The 22,644-nt window shown below is 33.4% G+C and overlaps 1 protein-coding gene across 5 annotated transcripts in view; it reads left to right on the top strand.

The window, feature by feature from the left end:
- The window catches only part of LOC108908259 (serine/threonine-protein phosphatase 2B catalytic subunit 2-like), a 147,600-nt gene that overhangs the window by 121,096 nt on the left and 3,860 nt on the right, over nt 1–22,644 (top strand). For 3 of the 5 annotated variants that reach the window (XM_018712233.1, XM_018712232.1, XM_018712231.1), the window contains exons 7-9: nt 485–562; nt 7,854–7,947; nt 9,269–9,476. In XM_018712233.1, coding sequence (XP_018567749.1) covers nt 485–562; nt 7,854–7,947; nt 9,269–9,476 — 380 coding nt within the window. Of the gene's footprint in view, nt 1–484; nt 563–7,853; nt 7,948–9,268; nt 9,477–15,643; nt 15,677–22,644 lie in introns of all 5 variants that reach the window. The other 2 variants (XM_018712230.1, XM_018712229.1) reach the window with 1 other exon arrangement.

Genomic DNA, 22,644 nt, shown 5'->3' with positions numbered 1-22,644 from the left:
GAGAAATAAAGTTGAAATTTCGTTTAAATATAACATAAGACCTAGTCAAATCAGTAACTTCAAATAGTTCTTTTTGCAGTGTATGTTATAAATCACTATTAGTTCGGCTTTGAAGTCATTTTAGTACGCCAGGGAATGTCTATGAAGGACTTTAAATTCGCCGATGTTTTACTTTGCACAAGTTTATGATTTATATGTAAAGTTTCAACAGCACTTTTGTAAGTGATGATGCATTCGGGGCAAGTTTTTTATCATTTCGCTGGCACCGTTTGTAGTTAATCATTTTACCAACCCGTTTTTCAGTTGGAAATAGGTTACTGAAGTCAAATATACTACAAAATTTCCGAATAATTTAATAAATTATGGAAAATTATTATTACACTAAAAAAAATGTTACGTCAAGTTACACAAATTTGTAAAACATGTAAATTTCCATAATTTTTTCTAGTGTTTTATATTGAATTTTTTTCTTTCTTTGTTGCAGCTACGCTGCTTGCTGTGACTTCCTACAAAATAATAACCTTCTGTCAATAATTAGAGCACATGAGGCACAAGATGCGGGGTAAGTATTTTTTTATTTTGTTTTATGCTAGATGTATGTGAGTCAATGTTGGTATCGTAGTTTATTTCCTGAAAACATACAATTTAAATTAGTATATTTCCACTCAACATATCAAAAAATGATTCTAGTGATAAATCCTCGACACATTTAGAATTGTCCACGATTTTAATACCTCATTTGCTAAGTCTTCTCCGATTTGGTATTTATCTTAATGATGTAACCGATTCCAATTAATTTGCTATTCATTGCCAAGTTAATTGAAACGGACGATTTATTTATTCAAAAGTTTCATGTTAAGCCGTTTGGGGAATTAAATAATCAGTACCTAGTTGTCTCTCTCAACTTTAGGGACAGAAAATTCGTCTTCGTTAAGGGTAAATCGGTGTAACTTATAAAGTTCGAAAAGCAAAAAAAAAAAAAAAATTTACTGATGTTTTGAAACAGTTTTTAAAAAGTTATCCCATTTTTGCTGCCAACAATTTCTGTTTTGTTCTGTTTTTTGTCTCTTCGTATTAGTTTAATGTATTTTATTTCTTCAGTTTTTCTGTCACTATTTTCGTCACTCCTTGCTGTCATTTTTTTGGACTATACATTTTTCCAGTCCAGTCTTTCTTCTGTTGGTTTCTTGAGACTTGTATATGCTGTATACAGGGTGTCTCAAAGTTCGTCTCGAGCACATAACGGACAAACGAAAAGCGACAGTAAAAATCTGTTTATACGGCGTGACTAGGGACTCGCTAAGGTCCGTTTTGCACTTCAAAACATTTTTTTCAAAATTCGGAAAATAATAAAATGATCATCATCATCATCAACTTTTTTATGATAACTAAAATTTTCTAATTTTTATGAACAATTTTTGTGCATAAATTTTTTCTCTATCTCTTCTCCTATAGCAAACATACAAAAATGTATTCTATTGTATTGAAACTCCAATCTTTTCCTAACTTCCCCTGTAGCTTTAAACAACGTTTCTCTTGAAAGATTCTCACGAACATGTCGAATCTTTTGCTTTAAATGCTCCAAACTTCTCGTGGGTGTCTTATATACCTGATTTTTCAATGTTCCCCATAAAAAATAGTCTCGGGGTGTTAAGTCTAGAGACTTTGAAGCCCGTTCTACAGGCCCATTGCAAAAACTGTAAATAGCTATTAGCGTTCAATACATTTTCATAAAAGTATGGGTCAATTAAATTCATTTCAATAATGCCACAGGAGCCCTAAATTATTTGCATAGAGCATTCTTTTAAATTTAAGGCAAAAGTAGTCTGTCGTATAGAATTTCTAGAATTTTCCTCAAAATATTGTAATACCCTAACTACGGTTACACGCTGATTTTGAAATTCCTTTCCCCTTCCTTGATGAAAATGCATTTTCGTTAGCACCCAAAATTCGTTCCAATCTGGCAAATATTTTTGGGTTAAAAGCTTGTCGCTCTGGATATTTATCATGATATAAGTTAGCAGCTCTTCTGGCATTTTTTTGACATTCACCATAAATTAAAATCATGTCAACTTTTTCATTGTTTGTGAACATTTTTTAATTTTTAGCAACCACTTACTAGTTTGTTTATCATGCAAGAAATAGCGTTTGACAGAAACTAGTATGTAAACAGACTTGTCATAGCAGTTTCAGCCATTGTTTCCACAGCAGTGTTGATGTTTTTCGTTTGTACGTTATGGGCCCGAGACGCAAACTTTGGGACACCCTGTATTTTGTATTCTTATGATAGAAATCTTAAGAATTCTTTTGAATTAAACTAAACTACGGGAACGAGTCTACTTAGGAACATGCAGAACATGCAGTAATTCTCGAATGCGGCATATTTAAGTTCGCTTTTCCCCATTAATATTCATGTTTATATAAAACGAGCGCCATTACCTTACAGGGTACATTCGTGCAACGAGCACATTATAATGTATAATCCCTTACGCCGTAACATTTAAAACTCCGGTACAGGTGTGCAACTAAAGAGAATACCCGTTTCCTTCGCAAAGTTACGCTGAGCTCGTTTTATTAAAAGTTTAACGAATCGCTTATGGTAGAACGCTTCTTCCTCCTAAATGAAACGGTTACGCAACACTCAGGGCCAGAAGTCAAGGGGAATAACGGTATTTCCCTCTTTAGTAGAAAAGGAAGATTCCCGAGGTCAAAAAAAGACGATTCGCCAAGGGGGTAATCATTAACAAAATATTATGTATACCGAGTGTGGAATTCTTCCAATATCTGAGCTCAGTTCAATTGAATTCACTAATTTACATAGTTTAAAGAATTCGTGGAATTCTGATAACGGATGCATGCGAATTAGCCTGAAGTTAAAATGAATAAGTGAATGACACTGTTACTTCTAATCAACGCAGAAAGGCCTAACCTACAAAATCACCGCGATCGGACCAACCCAGCGCCCAGCGATCTCGATAACATTTGTTACACTTTGAAAGTTTACATCTCCCTGTTGGTTCCTATGACCTTTATCTATGTAATAACTCTTTAAACACCAACTAATGAAAGTATTTATGTACTAGGACTCAAAGTCTTTCTTGGAAATATTTTTCAGACGCGGTTTGATATTTATGAAGGACTCTGTAGATATTTCACATTTCCCACTTATAACAGAGATGTCACGGCCAACCCGTGTCCTTTACGGCCGTTCTACCCGGGGCAGTGACAGTGTGATGTCCACTTTCCCGGCGATAAAAAAGTTTCCTCTTAGAGCGACCAGTGTGCTTGTTTTTAACGACTGTAATATACCTCGGAAGACTCTCTCCCCAAACAAAAATAAGGCACATAAATCTGGAGCAACGGCTCCCGGGCCAGAGCCCGATTATCGCCTTCGCAGTGGCGGCTCGAGAGGGACTTGGTGAGGGGCCAATCAAAATAATAATAATACAGAAAACTACTACAATTAAATAATTACAGGTAATATGTCTGTAGCAATTGCAACTGTTTCTTATTTATTTTTATTTGTTTATTTCAGTTTTAAAAGCTGTTTTAAATGATGTCATCAAGCAAATATGAATAAAAAATGCGAAAGAGCTTGTTCAACTGTAAGAAAAAATATAAAGAATTTATTAAACAAACATTGAATACTACCTCATGATTAATAATGCAAATTTACTAGTCTTTAAATTGGCAGCAGTGTTGTCCTCGGGCTAGGTTCTACACATCAAAATATTTTTTTAAAGTAATAGGTAATTGTTAATATATTTAGCTAGAGGGTGGTTTACTAGGAATTGTTATATATTATTTTTCACGACTACAAATAGTTGCGCTATATCTCTACCACCACCAGCAAGAACCTCTAAATTCATACTGCTGTTAAAAATGCTTGAATTCGTGAACCTTTCGCATCTCGCAACGTGCCGCCGCTGCTTCTTGAAGGAGACTGTTACGGTAAAAAGGCGGTAGTGGTGTGTTGCTTCAAGGAACAATAAAATAAACCCTATTAATGGCGTTACATCTTTTTTATGGTATCGCTTTCGCGGCTTAGTTCTACCGTTACGTTTCCGAAGAATTATGGCTTCGACGTCGCGTACCTATGTACATGTTTCGAAAGACCTATAGAAAATTTATAGGGGGCGCGAAACATCCATCTGTAAATATACCGGGTGATCGTAAGAATAAAACTTTTATATCCACCTGAGATGTATAGTTGTTACGATGTCAATTGGAACCTGTAAATCTCAAAGCACAGGACCGTATGCACTTCTCTTGAAATTTCTTCTTATGCTTTGACCATGATGTGTCTCGTAATTTATACTCGAATAGCAATTCGGCGAGTCCGGTATTGGTAAACTAGTCCACCTGATGTAGAATTGAAGGCGGCGCGCTGGTCATCAAAGCAAACCTGTATTGGTCCACTAGGTCGTAAATATTTTTTTTTATGGTACACGTGTTCACTTAGCTTTGCCAGTGCAGTGCAGAGCATTGCTTGGCGGGGTATGTTGTTGGTATAATACGTATGTATTATTATTTATTAGTTGATATTATTTGTTCATATCGTAACCAGTAAAGGTTAATAGTTATTAAAATAAATGTTATATGTAATTATCTAGTAATTTAGTGTGGCTCTCTGGAGACTCTTTGAAGCGGAGGACAACGAAATAACTGGAAAATCCCCCAAATAGTGGAACCGGTTTTTGTCGAAAGTATAGAAACAAACTCAGAGTTTAAAAACAAAGATTTACACGTAAAAAGTCAACGTATTATATTAAATATATATGAATGTTTGAAAATTGAAAGTAGTGAACAATGTGATAAAAAAGATAGGAAACGGATTAACGAATTAATTAACATATTAAAAACGACCATTTAGACCATAAAGAAGGATTGATCACGGTACAAAGAGGAAACGGAAAAATACAAAATGAAAGAAAATTGACGATTTTACCAGATGTAATGCGGTGCACAATTTATAATATAAAGAAAATAAAGTTCCTACTTTCAACATGCTTCGAGATAAATTAAGCGATTATCCTGATTATAATTTTAAACATAAAAACATAACAGTCGTATGGTAATTATATGGTAATATAGCTCGGAATATAGTATATCTAGACGAGACAGGTCTAAATTTTTCTGGACGTCTATGAGTTAAATGTTTTTATGGGGTTCCAATTGAGATCGTAACAACTATACAATATATAATCCTGTTTCGAACTATACACTCAGAAAAGTGTAGAATCTTCCATCCTCTGTTCATGTGCCTAAATATCGTTACACTTGGTATATTAAGTGTCATTATTGTTGAATTTATCAGATTTAATAACGATTTAAAGTTTAGTACGGTCATGATCAATACTGAATCAATACAAAAAAAAAATTACGTACATGCACATATGCTTTAAATGTTGATAAGATCAGCCCATTAGGTTACTTTATTTGCATTTGATAGTATGTACGGTTTCAACCTATTCTTATATTTTTATATATAGACTTTTTGTGCTACCACTCCAAGAAATGTCCGTTTTCAATCACTTTTTAGACCGGAAATTGCGTCATTGCTGATCTAGCGACAGTTAAAGTCACTTTTCCTAGGTCTTACGTTAAAACTTGCATTACAAACAAAGTAGGCGTGCTGTACTCGTCGGCCGGCTCAAATTCGTCTGGTATGCGCATGACGTCACCTGAGATCAGCTTAAACGTCAAATTTGTACTAAATTGGCACCACTGTAGCTACAGATTATACAATTCAAGTTGAAACCAGTAATTTCCACATTTGCTAAAGTATGAATCGTGTTTAAAAAGTTACGTAAAGTTAAATTTTCATATCAATATATGCCATGATTTCGTCAACCTTGGTCTCAAGTGACGTCAGCAGAAGCTTCTGACGTTTTATCAGAGAGAGAACCCTTTCCCGATATAAACGGTACACCCTACAGTGCTTTTAACTGCTGTCACTGAATGATATTTTTTGGATATTTAAAACGTTGCCAAATTTTTTGAAAACATAACTTGTATGTGAACCCCAGGAATGTTGGCGATTTTTGTTTGTTTGTTTGTTTGTTCAAATTTGGTATACGGAGTCCCCGACTTGTAAAAACGTTACTCGCTAACGAATTCCGTATGAAAGGTAAATATTTTATAAAAAGAGCTCTCCAGGCGAGAACAAATATTGCCCTGCAGAGCCTCCTCGATACTCCTATATATCGAGTCGAAATCGGAACGTAAATAAGGCCCTGGGCGGAGGACCGATCGATCACCATCGAGAAGGACTCCTAAGGTGAACCCCACGAGGAGCGAGTAAATATAGGCGGTAACAAACGTTCCAGGAAGCGATTCGAGTAGTGGTGAGATCGTGACTTGATTAATCCCGAGGATAATTAGTTGGAATAAAAACGACGCCGCTGGAATTCGGGAACAAATTAAGGAAAATTAGTAGCGTATTTTAATTTATATTTAAATCGGTATCGGCGAGGCCGGCGGGGGTTCGAAACAGATAGGTGTCTTTTTTTTATATTGATTCCCGAGTAAATTTGATTTGCGTTAGTATAGGCGCATGCGCCGAAATATGGAATTTGCTTGAAGTTTCTCCGAGACGGGAGACCTTTCTTTTATCTTATCAAATTGTATAGGATGTCCTGAAATTAACTGCAGGATTTTGTTAGCGCATCCTACGATTAAAAATGAGAAAAAAAGGTTTGCACGAACATGAGCGCAAAGGTGAGCCCCTGAGAATGTTTAGGGAATCAGCTACATATTAGGAAAATATGTAGAATTTGATAAGGGGGCATAAACTTTCAAAGCGTGACGAATGTCCGACCACGACCGCTGGGCGCAGGGGTGGTTTGATCGGAGTGATTTTGGCGTCGTTGTGTAGGTTGGACCTTGGTCTAGGCATTCCAGAATCACAGGGGTGACGATAGGGAGGGAATTTGCGTACCTCTACCGTTTTACTATTTTTATAAGATGCCTTGTCGATAAATGTCGTTTTCTCTTATTTTTAATAGTAGAAAGCGCTGGTAATATATTGCTAATTTCAGGACATGCTGTATAATTAATAAAACAGTCTCGAAAATCTCTTTTTTGATTGTTTATTTTATAAATTGTCGAATTATAAACCTGAATTTCTCGAAAAAACTTCAGTTCACCAAATAAAAAGATTTTGTAATAGTCTAGAAATTAATAGTCATTTTTTTATCAGCGTCCTTGATGCTCTAAGCCTAAATTGAAAATGCTTATAATGTATCAGGAAGGACTTTTAAAAAAGTATATATACTTTTTTATGTACTATCCGTCCCAAAAGTATCGGAAGACAATTTTGGATCATCTTAAGCCTAATTACTAGAGTTTGGGACTCGGTCGGATGATCATAGCCGTCGCGTTGGTCTTTCGCTACAGTGCACTGCTAATAACGGCAGTTATTGGTTTCTCGTTTGCTTCGTGTATACGTATTTTAATATTCTAATAATGTCGAACGCGCCAAGTGATAAAAAACGACATTTCGCTGATAAAATACGCAAATTTATTTATTTTTATTTATACCTACCTGTTTATTTATTTTTTTTTACGACGACCACGCCTATGACTAGCCGACGAAAACCCCGAACTCTACTAATTACTGATAATTCGCTAGCCCTAAAACACATTTTTGATACGGGCCATGTCTTTCATTTTCCCACCAAACCTGTCAAATGACTCATCAAAAATGAGTTATTAGTTATCGTAGAAACAGTTACAAAATTTTGTATATTGTTTTCCATAAATTGCAAGACTGTATGTGAATGATAATTTTTTCATTGAACGTATTTTTTTTTATGGAAAATGTTACAACCTTTTATTTTTCTTTGTTTCAGGTATAGAATGTATAGGAAAAGTCAAACGACCGGCTTCCCTTCCTTAATCACAATATTTTCCGCACCTAACTATTTGGACGTTTATAATAATAAGGTACAGTATAATTAGTTACTCTATTATATTTTAAAGGGGTATTAGAGGACCTGAAAATAAACAATTTATCAAGAATTATTACGCGAAGCTTAGGTCGACCCTGCATCGTCCCACTAGGTCAAGTTCAGTGTGGTTATTCGCACGGCGCAGGCGCGAACGTGTCTTGCTAGCTCCCGTTAACTGTAGATTGATTTACGTTGTTTTATTTCAAAACGCCTTATTTAAATCAATAATTAATTGATATAGTAATATTTAAAAACCTGCAACACATATAGAATGTATTTAATTTTTAATTTAACTTATTTTAAAATTATATTTTTTACCTATTTTATGATTAGCAGCAGCAATTATGAATTTTTAGTACCATGTTATACATTTTTGACGTGTTATACTCGCAACATGCACCCAATAACCAGTTATCTCTCCTCCATCGTGTCCATCTGCGTCGGAAAATCGTCCCGAAAATCCTGGCGCCGCGATCAATCGCGTCCGTCCCGCACCGGATCGAAACCTATTCCAGCTCGGGTCCTTTATTGGTTGTAAACTTAATTGCAGAATTGCATAGCCGTAACGCCCATATTGCATACGTTTACGGAGAGTTTTAATCAACGCTAAAAGCTATTCAGGGTGGAGTGCACCTAGAATTTTAAATAACAATATATTTTTCCGCGGGGAACCGTAATTGTAATGGAACCGGTTACGCCGGAGTTTTAACACGCTGCAACGTAAATTGCATCGTAAAAATCTGGTCGGGAGGTAAAATTCCGTCTGCAATTTGTAGATAAACGGATCGGAGTGGGCGATAGTATCTCTATTAAGGCTTAAGTGGGGGGATTTGCTTGGGGATGCATCATAAAGTTTTTGCCAAAGAAAAACGTATTCTTCGTCACACGGCGCGGCTTTACTGCTAGCAGAAGCGACAGTGGCGTAGTAGAAATTATTTCGTTTGAAAATCCTCATATAATCATTCCTTATATTCATGAAGATCGATGTTGTGCAAGAAAATAAATTCCTATTAGTATATTAAATTAAGTATTATTAGGTCAACCGAGACATGCGTGAGCCGCTGTCTCAGCATGCTTTTCACGTTCCCCTTAGTATACTGTTGCCTTTGTTATCGCGCGGATGTTGCGCAATTAATTCGTTGCTTTTTAATAAATAATGCGTACGTCTATATCCCGCGGCTCAATTCTGACATCGCTAATTATTATCTTATCTAAAAAAAAATCGGGTTTCAAGATTCGATTTGAGAAAACAAACGTGTTCTTCAACGAATTTTGCAGTCTGAATATCATTCCTTCTCTCTCTCGCTCTGTTGCAGGCAGCAGTACTGAAATATGAAAACAACGTAATGAACATCCGCCAGTTCAACTTCTCGCCGCACCCTTACTGGCTGCCCAACTTCATGGACGTGTTCACGTGGTCGCTGCCCTTCGTCGGCGAGAAGGTCACCGAGATGCTCGTCAACGTGCTCAACATCTGCTCCGACGACGAGCTGGTGTCCGACGGCGACGACGCTCTCGAAGAAGGTACGGTTGTTTTTTGTCTTTCTCTGTGGATATATCCCTACGAGTCGACGGCAGTTGTAAGGACAGGGTGGTTACATATCATCTGGTCGGTCATTCGATTATTTACAATACCAAAAGGCGGATATTGTAACGGTAACCGTACAGTATAGTAACAGTTAGCATGTCGTTTATTTGTGAATAATAAATTCTTAAAATCATGTAGGCGGGCCGGTGCAAGTCGGATTATCGTTGGCATTGCCTGAACAGCACCAGAAACGTTAAAATATAGTTTGAAATTGTTATAAATAAGCATGAATGTGATAATTGTGTCGGTTTAGGTAGTTCATTATCACAGAAGACATTCTGCGGAATCTGTTTAATTTTCAGCAGGTTTAATCCATGCCGCAGTATGTTACATTTGCGAATAAATCTTTTGCAAACAATCCGTAATTGAATCTTACCCTCTATGACAGCAGAAGTTTCGTAACAACATTGTTAACAGTGAAAATAGGGATCATGTGTGAGTTTCACATCTGCTGGATGTTTGTGTATGGTGTATGACTTAACAAATTTTCAACAAATCGTTAATTAAATTTTGATTGATTATAACAGTAAAACTTTTAAGTTTTCTGAATTAAAAGTAGTGATAAATAACAACATAAATATTCGTCTTTTGTCGCCTGGGATTTTTGAGTATTTAATGAAAGAAACATATTTATTAAACTTTAACAAAGAGTGGTAGTAACAAATTGTTACCCCTTCGTCAGTATATCTTTAAATACAAATAAATTTAATCTTTTTTTAGATTGCAATGAATGCAAGGACCAGATAATATGTAAAATGATATATGTATGGAATAACTTTATATTCAACTCAACATATTACTATTTACACAAAAATCGGAAGAACATTTTATGAAAGTCGGCTCCATGTAGTATCAATAATTTTTTACCAAAAATGTAATTTCTGTAGAAATTTTTCTCAAATAGTCGTGATTGGTTATTACATGCTACTGATTAAAGCAGAAGTCCTTAATAAATAAAAAGTTTAGTTGGATAATTTGAATAATAAATATATTTTTGGTATTAGTAATATGGCATATCCACAAAGTAAGAGTATTAATTTTTTATTAATCAATGCAATTTTTGAGCCGAGGTGAGCTAAAAACAAAAATTAATTATTTCTTTAGAAAAAGTGATCAGTATGTGTTCTAATAATTTTTCTGATAATTCGCTGATGGTGAAGACGGGTGTCGCCACTGCATTGATCGTCTTTTCGTATCAGGGGTGCAATGGGCCATCCACGTTTCGCCGACAGTCAAGGAATTGTTGAAATGGCGGGATTCGGAATAACGGGATACATTTTAACACGCCACTACAACAGCAGTTCTCAACTGTCTGAAACAAAGCGCATTCTGCTCGCAACGCCTTGTCCTCGAATGCAATGTTGCCAACAAAAACCATACAGCATTAGAGTCTCTTTGTGGATATGCCTCCTAGGAACTTCAGTTACCTGTGGAAAAATTGCTCCTAAACTAAATATAGAAATAATAAATGGCGTTGGCGTGGATTTTCGACGTGCCAGTCGATATTAATTCAATTTTAATATCCAGAATCGAGTTTCGAGGGAGTTTTAAAATTAAAAACTAATTTTCAAGAATCTGGGGAGGCGTTAATGGAATAAAAATGTTATTAACGTCCAGGATTACGAAATTACATTCTGTAGGGCTACTTCGCACGAAAAGGAAAAGTGTGAAAATGTTCTTCCGACCGAATATATGTACAATACAAATATACAGTCCATAACTAAGACTATCTGTATACACACATGTTGATTTCTAACAAGACACGCTTTTTTATCTTTTGAGTAAAACAAAAAATATGTCTCTCTGTTACTTTCTTCAATGCTACTTGGAAAATCAGATGGTAAGATTCAGTTTTTATTTCCAGTTTTAATTTGCTTTTGAATTTACATAGTAATAAAAGATAGAATGCCTGAATAGTAAATATATGTATACCTACTGGTTTTTGTTCGGTATTTATCCGGTTTGAGTACCCTTTGTGCGAGTCCCAGTATTTCGCTTTAGGTTAGAGCGAAATTCCATGCATATTGTGAGGGGACATTCCCCGACGTTGGCTAAATAAGTTTGAGGAATTTTTGGTGTGTGTATGCTCATTACGCGCACCCAATTATATTCCGGACGGACAGTTTTGCTTAATTAAACTGTCGCCCGCAATAATTGCCGAGAGACATTTTTAAAATTTTTCGAATGCAATATAAAAACTTTTAAGGATAAGTAATTTGCTGTAAATAAATATATATTGTTCCATTGTTCCACTTTTGTAACCGCCCTTAGGTCTTGGTATTTTAAATTGAAACATTTTAATACGAAATAATTACCCCACCAAAGCGATTATTCTGATATGACAAATTTGATTTTAGTTGTAAGAGTTAGTTTTTTTTACTTTAACGTTTAAAAATCATCAAAGTTAGAAGATATTTCCGCATTTATTGAAAATATTCACAGTGAATGCATAACCAAAAGAAGACACAAAATTACAACATTAAAAAAACTCAAGAATAATCTGCAAATCTGGAGCACTATTAAGAAAAATTTTTTATAATAATGTGCGTATAGGACAAAGCAAAACAGTAGACTGATTTCGAACTGTCGTGGTTTAATTCTGTTATAGAGATATTTAAATAGATTAGACTACAAGCCCATCGGAAATCAAGGGGTCATTTGACCCAGCATGAATTATTTATTAATCAGTACTACCACATATAACAATAACTTTAGAAACTATGCCGTCAATTCTTGTTGGTACAGGAGAGTACACAGGTAAGCTAAACTTGCCCACCAAGGGGGGTGGTTTTCGCAAAACATTTTTGTACAGCATTTCTAAAGTATATAGGTTATACAAAAAAAATTAACTTCGACCTAATGCCGTACAAAAATAGCAATACCGGAAACCAGAAAAATTTTGGTACGGGTTTTGGTGATTTACTATAGTACGGCATTTATACTGCAAGTTTCGGATTGATACGTAGATTTTTAGTGACGCCGTACGTATCTGCTGATACAGGGGCTAGAAATGCAGGGCACAATCCTCTATTTTAGCCCCTATTGTTTCAAGTCATTGAAAAATGTACGGCATCGATTCCACATGATTATTTAACTCTCCAAATAATTCTTAGCAACTATGTCGTCTGAAAATTATGGTTAATGCAAAAGTTTATAAACGATTACTTGTATTTTGGAATTGAGTTTTATTTTTTTTCGATAAGATCATTAATTCCTGTGCGGCAACCACTTTTTTGATGGTGATTAAATATAACCAAAAACTATCGTACTAAATCATGACCGGTTATAATTAATGGTACAAATTAAAAATTCGAATTAAAAACAAATAAATAAATTTTGGAAATTTACATTATTTTGAAAATTCCTTGTTATAAACTAAAAATGTTATATTCAAAATATTATGACTTTTCATAAGTAAAAAATTAAAAAAATACAATGCCGTACATTTTTAACTAGTGGATTTTACATAGCTGATAATATTTTTCATTAAATTTTTACTACATTTTTAGGCCATTAATAACTATACGGCATTTACAAATTTTCTTCAGAAATATAACATAAAGAATGAAAATTGCAATGCCGTACATATTGGAACAATTCCCTGCAACTGTATAAGTCCAAAATTAGTTTTATCCTAATTTCAAAAGAAATTTAATTTATACCGTAGAAATTATGATGGCATTGTCTTTAAAAAAAATTGTATACTTGTAGAGAATCGAGAAACTATTTTGAGAAATTTAGAAATTTAATGACGTACAAGAAAGTATTATTTTTAAATAAATATAATAATAATCAATTAATTTTAACTCAACAGTGTTCATAGTTCAAAAGTAATAAAGAATTCCCTGACTTTTCCAGGTTTTCCCTGACTTATAAAAAAAAATCCAGGTCACTTGTAGTTCATTTTTACATACTAATTGGTGTTTATGCATTAAATTTTTTTTCGACTGGACTCCAAAATCTTTTTTATACCCTAACAACCTATTATAAAGGTTTCAAAACCACAAATAGTTTTCTCTTTCAAGAACCCAGGGTCGGCTTTCACAAAATTTCCAGTTGCAAACATCAAATTCCCTGACTTTCATGAATATTTTTAAAATTCCCTGACTATTCCCTGTTTTTTATGAAGAATAACAAATTCCCTGACTTTTCCCGGTATTCCCGGTTTTCCCGGCCACTACGAACCCTGCTCAATATTCATGAGAATTCGTGTATAAATACTTACATTTAAAACAGTGATATAATATATGTTTTGCAGTAACAGTACCATCGCATTTGCATATTTGCAACTTCTGTTACAATTGTTTGAACAATTTATTTATGCAAAAATTGTGATGAAGCCATTGGCGTACAATATATGGTTAAAATTAGTAAAAATAATTTGTCGGTTATAAACACGAATAAAGCCACACAAAAATTTACACGCCGAAAAGCAAAAAGAGAGAGAAAGAATAAAAATAATTCCAAATTTTTTTAAAAATATTCGAATGCAGATTTTTTTTTATTGATTTTTTAATAATAATTTTTTGGATTTTGAAAAAGAATTACTTATGTACTTGTGAAAAAAAAATATATAAGCATTTCAAGTTTATAAAATTAATAATTTTTATATCGAGCTATGGTTTTTTAACGGCATTTTACTTAAAAATTATTTTACATCTTAAATAATGTTTTAGCAACAAGGCCGATCATTCTTCAATGATCGGAAATCATAAGGGTCAAAATAAATATCGACAAATATGTACGGCATTACTGAAAAATATTTCGATATGATATTTTAAGTCTTATTATAGAAAGGCCGTACAGTAGTAAATAATTTGTATTAAGGAGAAAATAGTAGTAAAAGTAAAATCAATTCTTGCAAGTAATACTTATTTGCAAAAATATATTTCAAACCATTTAGAACCATTATTGTTGTGAAATCGTGAAATCCTACTTTTCAGAGGGAAATTAATTTTCCTATAGTAAGCACATGTTTCATGAAAAATGTACGGCATGGTCAAAAATGTCATTATTTTATAAAATAGAATTAATTAAAATTAGTGAATTTGATGCTGGTTCAAATCACCCCCCATACGCTACTTACAAATAGAGGATCGCACCCTGTATTTCTAACCCCTGTATCAGCAAGTACGTACGGCGTCGCTTAAAAATTTATCTATGTATCGATCCGAAACTTGCAGTATAAATGTCGTACTGTAATAAATCGCCAAAACCCGGGAAAAATTTTTCCGAAAATCAAAAATTTTCCCGGCTTCCGGTATTGCTATTTTTGTACGGCATTAGGTCGAAGTTCATTTTTTTTGTATAACCTATATACTTTAGAAATGCCGTACAAAAATGTTTAATTACTAAACGTTAATTTTAGAAGTAAATGTCATGGATGTAGGTTCTAATTAATCCAAAGAAACATCGAAAAAGAAAAGTTGAAATTAAGTAGCCCTTTACAAAGTAGGATTGTATGTAACACATCGTTATATTGTCCCAGGGTCAGGCAAAAGTCGCTCGGGAATTCGCTCTTTTTTTCATTAAATAGAGTAACAATCAAAATTGGCAGATTGATTAAAAAATTGAGTCATTTTATTAATGTCAGAGACTGGGTTGTTCTTAATGTGTTCAAAATTGTAACAATATGCATGGGATTTTCCGCAATGGGCCAAAATCAGAAATACCAAATAAAAGCTTTAAAACTAGCGTGTTTGTTTTGTTCAATCAACCGCCTAGGGCTAGAAGGCTGCGCCCCCGCGTTGCTTGAACAAAAGGAAATGCGCCAACTATGTTATACCCTCAACACCCCCAGACTGACACCTGATGAACTTCTCTTCTTGGTGTTGACTATTTTTTTTCTTGCTGTACAAACCCAAGTAGCATCTTGCCCATTTCATTTGAACTTGTTGTTGATATGACATTCTGTCTCCGTATTTTTTCTATAAAAGCACTGCATAATTCTGCGGCACAAGTGTTTTCAAAATTTCCCTATTTTTATACTCTTATTATACACACAAGTAAATCCATGCACTCGTATTGCTTATATTTTTTCTCCTATTCTGACACTTCTATTTTTCACTACTTTATATTCGCCTTGGAATCGCGCCCTACACAGCGAAACAGGCAAAAATAGTTATAAAAAAACCTGGTAAGTTTTCACAGAACATGCAGCTTGGACAGAGGAGTTTAAATAACACCGCATTAATAATCATTTTTTGAAATTGAATTACTTAATTCAGAACCGCGTGTTGTGCCAGTTTTCTTGTGGAACAATACTTATTGACCAAATAACATACTACCTGTTTTTTTTTTACTAAACATCTTAATAATACCGAATTGGCTACTGTCCGTTTTTTGCAAATTTTGGATTTGATTCATTCACCCATCTCAAATCAGTTACACTCTTCTACACCCCAACATGCTAGGTTAAGTTTTCCAAAATTGGTGCCCCATTACTCATTACTTTCGAATGTTGCACTTGCCCGGGTTTCTGCACCTCGAATTGTTGCAGAAATATCTACAGTCCGTAGAGACTGAAATCTAGCACTTTCCGACATTTTGGTGTCAAAACTTACCAAAAAGTAAATGATAAGAGTCCAATTCTTTCTCATCATAGAATAAAATGCATGCAGGTACTGTCACATGGTTACACTGGAAGAAATTGCAGTTTTGTCCGTTTATTTTCATAAAAAAATATGGAAGACAGAGCTATGATGTCACATTTTAAATCATCTTTTCGATAGAAACAAAATACCTGATACTCGTCCTTTGTCTTTAATTAAACTAGTCACAAAAATTCGAGATTAAGAAAGGATCTAAGGGGATTTTCAAAAAGCTGTAACTTGGCGTATAGGCTATTGATTATAGGATTTTAAAAGGAACTACGACGTTCAAGATGTTTTATTACATGAATCGTTCAGATGGTTATTTTAAATGGAAAAACCGCTGAGTGCTATTAAATTGGAGATAGGGGTGAAAATGCACCTCTTTCAGTTTTTTAATTGTAGCTCGAAAACGAAGCAAAATTTCGCTATAGTTCATTGGAAAAGTTATTTAGAGAATTGAATTTTCCATTGGAATGGCTTATTTAAAAAATTTAAAAGGAAAATTTTATGCAAAAAATCGTTAATAAACTATTTTAAAAAAAGTAAAAAATAAGATTTTTTTACTTTTTTACTCATTTTTTTTTTTAGTAGAAGTAGGCAAATAAAATTGCTGTACAAAAAAACTAGATGAGATTCCCTTCAATATGATGCGTTTTCAAAAACTATTTTTTTCTTTTTTTTTTTAATTGTTTATTAACGATTTTTTGCATACAACTTTTCTTTTAAATTTTTTAAATAAGCCATTTCGATGGGAAATTCAATTCTCTAGAAAAATTTTCCTATGAACTATACCGAAATTTTGCTTCGTTTTCGTGCTATATTTAAAAAACTGCAAAAGTGCATTTTCACCCCTATCTTCAATTTAATCCCTCTAATTTAATAGCAACCCGCGGTTTTTTATTTTTAACGACCCTTCAAAAAAGTCATGTGATGAAAATCCTTGAACTAATCTTTTTTTTTGCAAAAAAATAAGAATTAAAACGTATAAGGGTAAATGCGACGAAAATCGAAAAATTGGCTAAGTTTGAGCGGCCATATATCAGTCAATTCTCATCCAAAAATACTGTACGACCTCTTTTTTTGAAGGAAATTTTATCTATTTTTTTTATGAAGCATTGCCTATACCTATCTTTACTCAAAAAAAACTAGAGGCAAAAAAGTAAAAAAAAATCAAAAAATTGATTTTTTTTCTTTTTTTTTCAAATTGTTTATTAACGATTATTTTGCATAAAATGTTCCTTTTAAATTTTTTCCATTTCCATGGGAAATTCAATTCTCTAAATAACTTTTCCTATGAACTATAGCGAAATTTTGTTTCGTTTTCGAGCTACAATTAAAAAACTGAAAGGGGTGCATTTTCACCCCTATCTCCAATTTCCACCCTCTAATTTAATAGCACTCCGCGGATTTTTCATCTAAAATGACCTTTGAACGATTCACGCAATAAAATATCTTGAACCTCCTTTTAACCCGGTTTTTTGGATGTCATTAAAAAAACACCAAATTTCAATTTGAAATTTCTAGTTTCAGGATACGAAAGTAAAAAATTCTTATCTTTGAGAAATAAGAAATTTGGTGGAAAATTATTTTTTTTGGCAATCCCACTTGTCACCTCTTTTAATTGGAATCATCCCCTTGAGCTGCTTTGTGACTAGTGTATTTATTTGTGGTATTTAGTGTTGCTGTGTTTAATTGGGTATTTTTGCCATATTGTTTAAACCTCCATTCATATTCAGATAAACCTACATTTCTTCGATGTTATACGAATCCTGTATGCATTTTATTCGGAAAAAATTTATTTTGGAAACAGATTTTGAACACTTCTTAATCGCGTTATTTAATTTGCAGCACCAAATTATTAATGGAAAAAATTCATTTGAACGTGTAATTTGGTACATAGTGATTTACTAAGAATTCTTATAGGTACTGCCTGTGCTAAACGATTTTTGATAGAAAAGTTAACATGACATTTAGATGTGTTCATTTTCAATGATAAAATCATTCATATTTCGAAAAATTACATCAAAAAGTCAATGTAAAGAAGGAGAATTCCGAGTTGATCACAATGTACATAAAAAAGTAATATCGAACAACAGTTACCCTAAACAAAACCCAAATTTTCCAAATAAATGTAGCCTGCTATTAGCGCTGTCTTGCTACAACCGTAAAACCTCCTGTATAGTTTGCTGTTAGTTGTGATAGAAGTAGTTTGGTAATGATTAGTTCTGGGGTACCACTCAGAAGTCTAATTTTTTAAGTATGGCAAATCGTTTAATAAATATCCGATTTGGACCTCTCTTACGATAATCACGATCATACCTTTTCACCATTTGAGATATTTAGAAAATTAGTGACTTTAAGTAGGTGAAAAAACAGCAGATTCGTTGCCGTATACTACATCATTTTGTTTTGTTTTTTCAATGCTACTTGGAAAATCAGATGGTAAGATTCAGTTTTTATTTTATTTCGTTTTACGTTATCATTCTGTAGTTGATAATCCTAGAATGCCTGGTTAGTAGTTAATTTGTGTTTTTTTATTTTAATTGGTGTTAGCGGATGCGGCAGCAATAATTCCAAATTGTGGGGGGAAAACGCATATTTTACTGAGAAATCGAAGCCTTTATAAATTATTCTCTCATATGTTAATATTAATGTGGGTATGTCATTCCTTATAAAATAAATGATACAATTACCTATTCACATAATTCTACTTTTAAAATTTTAGGGAAAAATTAAAAACGCTTATCATTTAACATATCAGTTTCTTCAGTAAGTTATTTTAGTGTATACCACTCTTTTTGTTATTAGGAATCTTGAACTAAATCAGTCAACATTTTTCTCTTTTCTTAACAACAATATTGGTCCGTATTTGTAAAAAGTTCAAAAACTATCAAGTATTTTAAGTGTATTTTGTTTTTTTTTTAGTGGAATTTGAAAATAAGTTTTCTTTAGTTTCAAAATAACCCCCAGGAAAAAAATCAATGTATTAGACTAGGTCATACGTCTTTAACGAAATTAGTTCGTGTTCAAGGTTATATGAAGGTTAACCGTTGTTAACTTTGATTTTGTGGACATAAAAAGACTCTTATTTGGTCTCGGCTAGTCACCATAATATAATTCAAATCCTGCTGCACCAGAAAATGCTGGAATCACGGTAATCAGAGGTATTTCCTTCAAAAACGAGTTGATATTGAAATAACCTTGAATATGACCTCCAAGCTCAAATCTAGATGGTGGTCCCCAATTTGTAGAGGTCATTTTGCATTAACGTTGAAAATGACAAAATACCGTAACCACGTCTCCGAACGTTAAATTTCTCGCCCATTCAGAATACGTTTACAGAAATTGTGTTGCCATAAAAAAAAAAAGAAAGTTGACCTTAAACGTGAGCCAACTTCGTTAAACCGACACCGGAAGTATAGAGTGTTTGATTGAAAAGAATGTCGGTATCTATTGAAATCAACTTTTTTACTGTAAACATTAAGATGCTTGTTATAATTTGGTTTCGGGTGCGGACTTTTGTTTAATTCGCCTACTTTTATGATTTCCATTTTATACATATGAAAAAAAAAAACAAACAATGCAACTGCCAAATATCTCGATGAATAATTTTCAAGGACTTGTCTGTTAAAATACGAAACATAAATTCCTTGAGAAAGTCATTAATTCTCCACAGGCGCCAGTAATTGTTTCTCCTTTAATGAGTTCTTAGCAGAACCTTCTCCAAAAAATTAAAAAACGAAATTTAATATTCAAGTCTCGTACTTTTTGTTCTGGGCCCTTTGAGACAGATAAGTGCCTACCGACAACGTACAATGTTTATGACTACTTAATGGCAATTGACCCGTTTAGCAGAAACGTGAGTAACAGGGGAATATGAATAATTCATACAATTCGTTCCCGGAGATAAGTTCCTTGAATGTAAGACATTTCGTTTCTATACACAGTGGTTCAAGTTAAGGGAAAAAACTGTAAGTTCCTTATGCCAACAGATACCTAACAGATTTTCCAAAATCTTTTTTTTAGTTTTATAAGCTTATGGCAAATTTTCTGCGGACGCCTATGGCTTTAGGCAGTGGCGGTGGTTGTGAACAATTTTTATCTATGTTACAGTAATTTGTGCTTAAGGATTCTCCGACATCGTAATTTTATTTACTATTTAGGTACCGATTGTAATAATCTTTTTCAATTAGAGAGGCGTTATGAAAACGAGATACACATTCTTTTGGTGTAAAAAATTAGAGAATAACTGTGGGATTTTTCAGGGAACGGATTCCTAGTAACGCGTACTATTTGTAAATTTTGTAAAAAAAAATTAATAACGGTTTATGGGAAGAACCACATGTTTTGTATATACGTTGATAAATCCCCCGTCACGTGATTGCTGCTCAAACGCTTGTGGTGTGTCATACATACTTCGTTTACGCACTTCCCGCAGGTGCAAGAAGCTGATGCTCCTTATGTGTATTAATTGTTGACAGTTTTCTGTTTTAAGATGGCCTCAGACCCAACAGAAAATAGTTGCAAATCAATATAAAGGGGTTCTAGCTACTGTTAAGTTATATTTTTTATACATACAATAACATCTCGTCTATAATTTTTCCACCAAAAAAAGAAAAAAAGAAATGGTTGCGACTGACGGCAATGGCTTTGAATTATCAAGTGAAAGAAGTTCACATATATTAGAAACAGAACCGTTCTTAAATATTTTGTTGACCTTTTGCAAATTATTTGGCCCTCCAAATTAATATAGTTTTATAATACTTCAACTAACCTAAGATATAATACCTACATACTTTAAAGACTATCCAAGAGTATTTTATTATACATAAAGAGATAATATGTATAGTTTGTATAGAAAATTTGAAACGAAAATACTGTCAGCCAATAAAGTTTCAATCAAAGTCAAAGTATGACTCAAATAAAATCTTAGTTCGTAAATTTTGTTAAATTACTTTTGTTTAAAAAAATAACTTTCTCGTCAATTTGACATCCATAATTAAGTAGGTATATTGTTTTATAATTAACATTTTTACAGTATTTAGATTTTTCATAGCATTTTCAAACATTTATTGTTACCCAGTGAATTGTTTTCGGACTTTTATATGGTTGAGTGTGGTACGTTTTCAAATATTTTAATGTAAGAGAAATCGACTAAAGAATAGAAGAACATCCATTCTTCGTGAATAGGCATTGTTCCCAAAATGGCATAACAGTTTATTTGGAAAAATGTTATGATATGCAATGATATTTTTTGGAATCGGAAAGACTAACAATCCTGGCCACGCGATTTCATACCATTTCGAATATCGTTCTCTTTCTTTCGTTTGAAATTTTCTACATTCCATTGGTAGCATAGATCTAATCCTCTTTCTTAGATGTTTTTTATTACTGTTTAGGTAGATTTGTAAGCATGCAAGCGCATACGATTTAAAAGACAAGTTATATGTATAACTTTTTATATATATTTGGCATTATTGCTACTCCCTGTTGGAAGCAAGTTTTGAAAATAATACGATATATTTGAACATATTTTGTATTTTAAAAACTGTCCGCGTTTTGTTTAGGTTATTTTTCTTAGTTACATGTTTTTTGCTTTTTTGCAGATTTTTAACATTTAAGCAGTTCTGCTTAAGTTTTTTGTGAAATATGCTTATCGATTTTTAAATCTTTTTTGGCTGATTTCAGTAACACATTTTCTTTTAATGTATTTCTAAATATGTTATAATTTAAAACCATTCAAATACTGTTTTATAAACATATTTGTGGTGCAAGTAGAAACTGAACCCATTTCAGTATATTGAATGTCTGCAGAGAAAACCGTCTACTTGAACCACGAATTGTGATTTTGTAACTTTTTCGTTCATTGTTCTGTATGAAGCTATAATTTCTATATGCACCATTTGTTTTATTTTTTCTATACTTCTACGCTCGCTACACTTTGTGCCACTGCCCATTTGCTGTCGATTTCTTCAACCACGGCGCGGCTGACAACTGTGTATTTTGGTAAGTTGCCGTAGCTGTTTGTCGAGTAGCTTATAAATACTGTTGAAATCAAAATTGTAAAGAAAAGATGATGATGAAGCGATCATCCTGAAAAACTGTCAATCTCAAATTTTGATATTTCAAACCAGGTGGTGTGACTTAGTTAAAAACTGAAGCATGTGCTGTTTTTTTACGTCTACACTACTTTTATTTCTGCTGTTGGTACATTTTACTGGTTGTTCAAAATAGAGTAGGTAGAGTGCTTGTGTAAAATGTACCAACAGTGAAGGTTGCTGTCTAAATACGAGTATCTTGTTCGTGCCAAATATAATAGTCAACAGTATTTACATGCAATTAATTCGCTGTGATTGTTGCTCTTTGGCATGGCATTTTTATTTCAGAGCTTTATTCTGTATTCTCTACAAATTATATGCCTAGAACTGTTTATTGCTGTCATTTTGTCGTGTATTGTGTTATGTTTTGCGATTAAAGAGAACTGCCTGGAATATTATTTTGGGAATTATTA

Source organism: Anoplophora glabripennis, unplaced genomic scaffold, assembly GCF_000390285.2.
Source record: "Anoplophora glabripennis isolate ALB-LARVAE unplaced genomic scaffold, Agla_2.0 scaffold18, whole genome shotgun sequence".
Taxonomy (NCBI): Eukaryota; Metazoa; Arthropoda; class Insecta; order Coleoptera; family Cerambycidae; genus Anoplophora; species Anoplophora glabripennis.
The sequence above is the reverse complement of the archived record's forward strand: the minus strand, read 5'-3'. Positions and strand labels throughout refer to the sequence as shown.